Source organism: Aegilops tauschii, chromosome 4 (assembly GCF_002575655.3).
Source record: "Aegilops tauschii subsp. strangulata cultivar AL8/78 chromosome 4, Aet v6.0, whole genome shotgun sequence".
NCBI classification, from domain to species: domain Eukaryota; kingdom Viridiplantae; phylum Streptophyta; class Magnoliopsida; order Poales; family Poaceae; genus Aegilops; species Aegilops tauschii.
The window spans coordinates 3,576,493-3,586,150 of NC_053038.3; the positions used below are offsets into that span (position 1 = coordinate 3,576,493).

Sequence of the window (9,658 nt, forward strand, 5' to 3'; positions counted from 1 at the left end):
TCGTGACGTGGTCAATGCCGGCTTGATGAAGTGACCGTGCGACGATGCCGGCGTGCCCGCTCCGTGTAATCCATGGGGCGGCGATGTTGGTGATGATTTATCCTTCGCGGTGCCGAACTCCTGTTCGGCTCGCCGAGATGATGATCCGAAGAAGTTGAGCTCGGCTCAACAAAGTGACGACGTGTCTAGCGTAGGTCGGCAGCCGTGGAGCAATATTGCCGGACTGGTTTGACACCAGCATGATGGTGCAGATCATGTTCAAAAGATTCTAAAGTTAGTGGGATGTGTTCGGGAACAAAACACAATACCCCGTACAAAACTTTCTTCAAAAAGGATGTCCGAAATCCCGTTCATAAAAAAGACGAACTCGGGTCGGATTCGTTTTCGTGCAGAAAACAGATCCGAAAAGTGATGCACTAATCGGAAGGTTCCCGAAGTTTGGAGGATCGGATCGAGATGAAATTTTGAGGGGTGGTAGATATAGGAATTCCGCAGCCGATCAACGGTTGGATCTTCCAAAGGACGTCCGAGCTAGAAGCTGGACACCACGCCCTAAACTCGTCCAGATTCCCGTCCAGATTTGACAGGGCTCCGGTATATTGCGGATTGCCAGAGATTCCTCCATCGGAACTCGACGAAATTCTCCAGGGTTGTTGTAGACTCAATTCCGCACAATTCCACCGAAGCAGTCGTTAAAACGACATTTGAGGAGGCGGTGGCGGCGGATACAAGTTTGCTGTCCAGAAAAACAACACGGTCGCCCGAGGGCAATGTCGACGTTGATCCCCCGGGCTCCCTGGATGATTCCTCCATGCTCTTGATAGAGATTGGAGTTGATGTTGATGAAGGTCCTCATCCGAACATGATGATCGGAGGTAGGGAGCAGTCCTCGGTCCAGCCAAGGTGACCAGCCGAGCCGGTGACAAAGAAGCCGACGTCGCAGTCGATCTGCAGTCGAGCCATTGATCCTTTTGCCGATCACACAGCGGAGCTCTCAATGAAAGCACCAATGTCGGTGTCAAAACCGGCGGATCTCGGGTAGGGGGTCCCGAACTGTGCGTCTAAGGCTAATGGTAACAGGAGGCGGGGGACAGAATATTTACCCAGGTTCGAGCCCTCTCGATGGAGGTAATACTCTACTTTCTGCTTGATTGATCTTGATGATATGAGTATTACAATAGTTGATCTACCACGAGATCGTAGAGGCTAAACCCTAGAAGCTAGCCTATGGTATGATTGTTGTTTTTCTATCGACTAGCCTGGCCTCGGTTTATATAATGCACCAGAGGCCTAGGATAACAAGAGTCCTAGCCGAATACGCCGGTGGGGAGGAGTCCTTGTCTTGATCACCAAGTCTTGTGTATGCGGCAGCTGTCCGAACTGGCCCATGAGTATACGGCCATGGGGTTCCTCGGCCCAATCTAACAGATCGGGAGATGACGTGGTGAATACCCCCTAGTCCAGGACACCGTCAAACGCATTCACCTTTCCAGGCCTGACGTCAACGATGCAATGACGCAAGACAGGGCCACCTCCCTATGCTCATCCAACCTAAAGCAACTTTCGTTGAGACCCTACTGCGCCACGCCATCGAGACTCCGCGTCATTGATGTGTCACGTGAAACACACACCACCTCAGAAACGTTCCACTGGTCCCTCGAGTCGATGCACACCTCCAAGAATGATGCCCCCAACGGGGAAATGACACAAACCTTTCCCCTTGCTCAAGGAGAGACATCGGCATTCCGGCATTCCAAAAGACAGTAAAGAGATCGGAGAGCCCACAACATACAACAAAACCAATTCACCAGTACAAAACCAACCAGGTAGAGAGTTTAAATATTGTATGGGGCGGCAGCCCAGCGGACTCAACCGGGTATAGAGTTGACAGAGACATTGACACATCACAAAATGTTTTTTTGAAGACTTGCGAGACTGGAGTTCTTACGCAAGATTCCTCATGTTATTTCATAATCGCTCTCCAAAGCCAGACACCTATTGAACATTGTATACATCTGGAGAGATACATACACCCCGTCATGGGAGGGATCACATGGAGCTACGCTCTTTTTCCTTCCATAGCTACTAGTTAGGACCATAGGCTGCGATCTGCTCCTCCAGCTTCATCAAAAGAACAATAGATTAATTATTACGACATTTCTAAGGTACATATTGGTGGCCAAGTCACAAGGTTTCACAAATCATCCATGTTACAAGGTGGTTGATATCTTATTCCAGTATTTGGCTAAGCTTAATTTACGGTGAGAAACAAAGAAATTATATTGCTTAGAACTACCTCATACAGCTACTGAATCGTGATGACACAAATTAAGACATAAACGTTTTAGATACCTCGGAAACCAAACAGTATATCTAGATAAATATCAATAGCAGCAAGAATGAGATCAAGTTCTTTATTTTTTTTATCTTAAAGGAACCATGTCCGATCTTTAGATTATGATACTAGTAAGAAGTTGGAAGTCAAAGCCAACATACGCATATAAGGGGCTACCTGCATCATAGCCTCGAACTTGCTGCGCACTTCACAGAACTCATTCCAAGCAAGAGCCAACGCCATGAGGCATCTGGAATAATGCAATCATACCACGCAGTCAAATTCTGGACAGAGTAATCAAGTGAACTGAACTAACAGTGGTTCGGAAAGCATAACCTCTGTCTGAAAAAAAAACTCTAGCCATCTCAGACATAGTCATGCTATAAACATAAGTCTAGAACTATACAGTAGAATAATTGAAGAGGCATATTTAGATAATGAACCAAGTAATATCATCATATGGTTGCAAATGAAGTGAATGAGCAGGTTAGGGCTATGAGCTAAATATAGATGGTGTTGGTAATAATGATTGTGCAACATATACAATAAGGTACTAAGTACTGACCTTTCTTTGCTTCTTGGCTCATAGAACCGACGGAATTGCATGCAGGAGAGGTTCACTTTCTTAGCACCAACACTGGTACATACACAGAAGAGTAAGATCAGGACACTAAGGATTTTTCATGCTTATTAAACGCTATTGTGGCATGTTGATCAACATAACCATACAAGCGATATCATAATAATATTGTGAAGGAGCCATTTCCTATCAAGGTTGTCAGACACAATATATTGTTTGATTAATCCAAAAAATAAATACCATTAGCATTTAATGTGATAGTAGATCAGTAGTACTAGAGATATATACAACACGTCAAAGTTTCACTTGCCAAGCCATCACGTTGGCACGAATATCAACAATTACATTACACAGCACACAACTAAATCCGGCTCTTCTAATTATTGCTATATGACAGCACGATCGACATGAGCCACATGCCCATGACGTACACACCCCATGCCAAATTGCCAACACATTGGAAAAGAAACAACATCGATATAGTGGACAACCAGCAAAATGACCATTGATGTTACATAGAATATAGCAAATCATGGATACCAGAAATGTTTGCAGAACCAGAATTTTTATTGCCGTCCTATAATATTCCATTAGCTAACTAATAGATTCGTTAGTATTATAGCAAAAGTGTCCGCAAGACGACAAAGTGTTCCCTGCAGAGCAATAGCATTGCCGTTGGCAGGAATAACGACAATTGTGCGTGTAACACAACTAAACTCAGCTCTTATGCTTGAGTGTATACGACAGCTGCAAACGACACCACCCCGATAAACCAGAAAAACTACCATGGGTGTTACGCATAATAGCAAATGATTAATTCGGGTACATCTGTTATATGGAGCACAGCTAAATTCGGCAACTATAATTATGGCTACACGACAACGCAGACACCACGAACGGCATGCCCATGACAAACACGTCTTAATCACACGATATGGATGCAACAAAGAAACAACCATATGTACAGTTAATACTGAGCAGGGAAAGAAAGGGTTTATCATCATTATACCTGTAGCTGCACCCCTTGAGCTGACGCACGAGGACGTCCACAATGTCGTAGTCCACCACAGGTTGGTTCCTATGGATCGCAAAGCAGAGAAGACAATATGGATGAGTACCCGAGCGAGCCCAGATAACAGAAGCAGAGGAAGAGAGGAGGGATTGGGGGCGGACAGCAGGCCGGCGATGTCGTTGAGGATCCTCTTGGTGTCTTTGATGAAGAGGTTGATCATCTCGGTGACGTAGCCCAGGGCTGCGGTGCCATTCTCTTCCATCGACCGCAGTTGCTGGAAATTCTCGTCCAGCATGCCCTAGATGAATCACATGACAAGATCGAAGGCGAAGATGAACTAGGAGAGTCAGCCAGCCACCGGAACAACCACACGGCCGAGGTGTACATGGGATGGGATGACGACGGGATGGACTCACCGTGGTGAACATGGATGTGACAAGGTAGTCTAGCCGGGCCCTGATCGCGGCAGCTGCCATTGTTGAGGATGTGATGGAGCGGATCTGGGGCGGGATCACCTGCTGATCGGAAGATGTGGCGGAGTAGCCAGGGGATGGAAACCTTTATGTGGCTGGACGCACGAGACTCTCCCACTGAAGCGTTTGGCGGCGAGTGCTACGTTACCTATACTTGCTTGTCCATTAACGGGCGAGCTTTGGAGCCTTGGAGATGGCGTGCGTGCAGTGCATGAATGTGCAGCTAGATGGTCTGGAGATGGAGTGTAGGGCATCTTCTTTGGATGGTTCTGTCGTTCGTCTGCTATACTCTTGTTTTACTTTTGTGTGTGTGAACTGTGTGGTTGCCGTGCCTAGCTCCTGCGTGGTTTTCCTTTTCTTTTGAGCACAAAAATGCTTTCTGCGTGGGTTTTGTTGGGTTTAAGATTCTGTCAGTGGCCTTGCCAAAGGTGCCACCAGGCCGGTACTTGGGCTGTGGGTGACGGGCTTGGCCTAGCTCACAATACCGCACTAGATGAGCATCTCTAGCAGAACAGATTCCGCAAAATCTGTTAAACTTTCTATCCGCAAAATCATTTTACGGTTCGCCCTAAGAGAATTTTGCGGGCAGTTCATCCCCGGCCAAGAATAGATACCGCAAATAGTACCTTAAATTTTAAAACTAAAACTTAAACATGTTCCTGCTACATAGATAGTCCAGACCTCGCCGGAGTTTATCACACACACGGACAAACTAAAATAAAAAATTTAAATCGACCGAGGAACGGCGGCAGCCCATGAATTCATGTCGAGAAGGAACTCGCACGCCGAGCCGTAGAGGGTGTAGGCGAGCTCGTGGTCCACCTTCGCCGCCTCGAAGCGTTCAGCGGTGCCCTCTTTGCCAGCCTCCGGCGCCTCCTTCGCGGCATGGTGCGCGATCTCCGCCTCCTGGAGCTTCTTCGTCGCCGGCGAGAGTGCCTTGGAGCTCATTGAAGTGCTGCCACATGCAGTTGCCGCTGCTGCGGGAGCGGGCCGGCTGGAGCTGCCAGCCTCTACGTCGTGCTGGCCGAGTTTGCGTGGCGGCAGCGACCCTCACGTCCGCGACCTTCTCCCAAAATGATCCACGCTTGAGAGGGAAAAATTGTCCGTATGCGCTCGCCGGAGCTAAGAAAAGAAAATGGCGAAGGGGGAGTAGACTGTGGCGGAAGGGGCGGGTCTATCTGGCACGGGAACCCTAAAACGCCCCCTCCCCACACGTATAATAGCGGAAGCGGCAGTTCGCGGGTCGCCCATATATTTTTTACTGGCCGGTGCAAATATACCGCTTCTGTTCCAGCCCAAGAAAGCCAGGAAACACTAAATCGGACAAAAATATATGTGCGGGCGGTGGCATAGGGTATCTGCTAGAGATGGTGTAACTCACGAGAGGCGTTGATTGATCACGACGACTATATTTTGCATTAAGCGATACAGTAGCAAGTCTCGCTGAAGGTTCTACAGTAATTGGGCCAGCACATTCGTGCGCGAATAGTTTTAAAAAGAAAAGGAAAAGGGGAGAAGCAAGGATTGATCACTAGTCTCCGAGAAGATCGTCGGCGCTGCTAGCCAACCCACCCGCATCCCAACTAGATCCAACCCCGCACCAGTGAAGGAGCCTGGGAAAGGGGATCCCGACGGCTCTGGCCCAACAGCCTGCACTGCCAGTGCTGCACTATAAGACGCCATGCAGACACGGCAATGAGTCTCCACAGGCCAAATCTGTCCGTCCAGAACCGGCTAAGGGCAGGCCCTGATGCCCGCCAACCCTAACCCAAAGTCCCAACATATCCAAAATGCTAGCCGCCGGACCCCCTGCACCATCACGGCTTCGTCGCCGCCAAGCTAGAGCTGCCCCAATGGAAGTGCTCCGAGTGACGTAGAGGACAGCACCACATGGCCGTGGGGTCGACCAGACACAACCACCCCGGCTACCAGCGAACTCCCGGTGACCTGGCCCCGCCGCAGCCTCGCCTGGCGCCAGATCCATGCGATCGGATGCCACCATGCCGCCGCCGTGCCACCACCACACGCGCCCGCCACTGGGAGTGCCCGCCGCTGAACCCCACGTGAGCTCGGCGCCGCCACCCGAAACATCCATCCTATGCCAGCCACCTACGAGCGAGGGGGAGAGGAGGTCCCGCTACCGCCGGCTCCGACCAGGCTTTGCCCCTTAGCGCCTGCTGGCGGCGGTGGTGATGAAGGGGCGAGAGGAGGGAAAGGAGGGTCGGACACTAGGGTTTCCTCCTCGTCGCTCATGGGAGCGGCACGGAGGGTGGGGAAGAAGACTCCAGTGAACATGTTTAGTGGTGGCTTATGGAGCAACATCAGCAATCAACTAGTTTAGGTAGCATCATGAATTGGTTATCCAGGAAATTCGAGCCAGCGGATGGGAGGGGATTGTACTAGCTCAGTGCCTTGTGAAGCAGAGGCCGAGGTACTCCCCTTTTTCAAAAAAAAAAACATGCTCAGTGGCAGCAAGCCAATAGCCTAGTTCTTCGATTCCTACACTTACACGAGAACAGTGCTTATGTCAGACCCAATTGTCTCCTATGAATTTCAAGTTGGGCTTCGCTTGTCGCTTCGGCCGAGTGGGCTAGTCTTGGACTTCTCTTGAAATGCATGATGCAATAGTTCGTGTGACATCCCCCCCCCCTTTAGATTTGACTTGACCCCAAGCCAATGCTCGAGGGTACCATGCCTTCAGAGGAATCACGTCTTCCAAGGATGCCGGTGATGCGGGAAAGCTGGGACAGTGTATGAGGGCTTGCTCAACTTACTGATGACCCCTCTCCACCGTGTGTCAGTCGGGGATGGCTGCTAATTCTTGGAACCGAAGGTGGACGACGCCGAGAATCGGCAGCTCCTGTTGCACGGTTGTGGATGGTGGCATAACAGCTTGCAGTTGCAGAGAAGTGTTTGACGAGGTGGATACGAGCTTGCCCACGCAAGTCCATTTTATATGCCACCACACCCGTGCACTACAATACCTGAAAGGGACCAAAATTGTGATAAGCTAATTTGTGGTTAGCGCATGCCGCGATGGATAACTGGGCATACAACTGCAACTTCAAATAAACCCAATCTCGAACAACAAATACTCTATCCTAGTTACGACAGCCTTGTCCTTCAGGTGTTGTCGAGCTTGGTTCCGATTGTGGCAGGAGAGCAACCATTGTAACCAGCTCCCTGGTCGAAGCCCCTAGATCAGTCACTGCCTCGTCAAGGACATTGTTAAGTCAAAAGAAGAGAGGGTTGTGCCCGGAGATGGCTTCAAATGGTGTAGACTAGTGGTTGGGGCGCCACCTGGTGGCGCCACCTGAGGGGAAGTTTGTGCGGTGCCATGTAGGGTGGCACCCTTTCCATGGAATTTTAGCTCTAGTTGATAACATACATGCATGCACAACTGATGCATTACATACAAGGCTCCTTTTCATCAAAAAGTGAACCAAATTCAGCAAATAAACAAGCAATTCTTCAAACATTCTGTTGGCAACCATTCAACATAATTCTATAGACGACAAATATAATTTTCTACAGAGATCTTATGTCAACTGTTTACTAACAATGCTAGGTTAACAAGATCAGCATAGTACTATTATCCACAAGAAAGGTAATTTGTTTCTTGCGCAGATCAACATTGCATATACTCCAGCCATAAAAAACCCAGCAACAGTGTGTGCAAGAATAAGAGAGCCCAATGTCAAACATCAATTTGGCTGCTAAAAACATCATTCATTCATCATATAACATTATTTTTCATTGTCAAATCATGTGCACCAAATTGGCATTTACAAGAAGTCAAGTTCTCATTTCTAAATGGTTGAAAAACGATCTATTTGGTAACAACAAATGCCAACAGTCAAATTCCTATGGGAAGAGATCAGACCATATAAGAATCTAAGAGAAACATAGAAGCACTGAAGTATATGGGACGTCCTTCAAAAGTTCACACAACCTTTCATACGAACCCAACCAAATCTAACAACATACAAGGATGTGAGAAGAGAAGGGACCTTTGGGAATGATAGCTTTGGTGCAGCTTCGACAACTTAAACCAAATTTGACCTTTTCACATCCAGGGAATTCAAGATGAGTCTCGACCTTGCCAGTCTTGCGCTTCTTTTTCTTCTCATCCAGATGTCTGAAACCAATGATACATGATATGTTATTATTCATTTATTATTATATGTTGCCATGAGTGAATGTGGAGGTTTTCTTAGAGTATATGTCATAGTTAAAAAATAAAAGCTGAAGCAAGATACCTGGTTTATTCTTTACACGAGTCAACATTGGATACAAGTGGATTGATGCAAAAGCTACACAATTACACTCAAGCAAACCAAGACAGATCAAATGGTTAAACCACTTACTTCTTCCTTTTCAGCTTCCTCGAAACCAAGACATTCGCCACAAGTTTCTTGAAACGGAGATCCTCAACCATCCATCGCTTCCTCTTCTTCTTTCCACCATCAGCATTCGCGTTCTCGTCGGCCGCTGGTCCACCCTCTGCTGCCTAGGCATATATAGCAGCCTCCAACTTCCGCTTCTTTGTTTTCTTCACAATCATAGGAATTCCCAAGAAATGTTTGTAATGCGCCGGTTCGCTGCAAAATGATGGATTTAGGTATTAGGCAGTTAATACTAACATGGTGAAGTGAAACATAAGTCGATATAAAACCAGTCATGTCATCAATATGTGCACATGATTAGCAAATTGATGCTTCAAGTTTGGTTTCCTACAATTATATCAACCAACTGTATGCTAAACATGCATGTTCAAGCTCAATTTGACTAAACCTGTTTGTTACCAATCAAAAATCATGTGTATCAAAAAAAGACAGACAACAAAAGAACAGAGTTATTGGGTCACACAGTAATAAACAAATCAAACTAAATCCATCAACAATTTCTGTATGCCCAAAGAAGAGACCATTTTAGCTTTCGGTCAGCTTTAACCCATTAGACTCCATAATCATCAAAAGTACTTGACTTGCAATTTGGTTACTGGACAGCCACTACAAATGATGGCCTGATACAATATTATTTCAGATTACATTGAACAATCAAATATTGTAACTAAATGTACAGTAGGGCTTAGATCTTTAGTTCGGCTCTATTTGGGATTTTGGGTGTAAACATGTAATAGCTTACTAAGATCTAGAAAGACATGAGACACATGAATGGAATAGCCAACTCACAGGTCACAGGTTATCTATGTGCCTCCTATTATCTTTCTAAATCTGATCCATCCACATCTCATC

General features: G+C 47.1%; 1 protein-coding gene across 1 annotated transcript; it reads right to left on the bottom strand.

Moving 5' to 3' along the window:
• Positions 1–1,789: 1,789 nt before the first annotated feature.
• LOC109774347 (histidine-containing phosphotransfer protein 2-like) lies at positions 1,790–4,511 on the bottom strand. Its single transcript, XM_020333065.4, has 6 exons — positions 4,344–4,511; positions 4,089–4,225; positions 3,925–3,993; positions 2,901–2,972; positions 2,513–2,585; positions 1,790–2,121 (listed from the first exon to the last, which is right to left on the bottom strand). Exons 1-6 carry the CDS (start codon positions 4,401–4,403, stop codon positions 2,086–2,088), a joined length of 447 nt encoding a protein of 148 aa, XP_020188654.1. The 5' UTR covers positions 4,404–4,511; the 3' UTR covers positions 1,790–2,085.
• Positions 4,512–9,658: the final 5,147 nt, after the last annotated feature.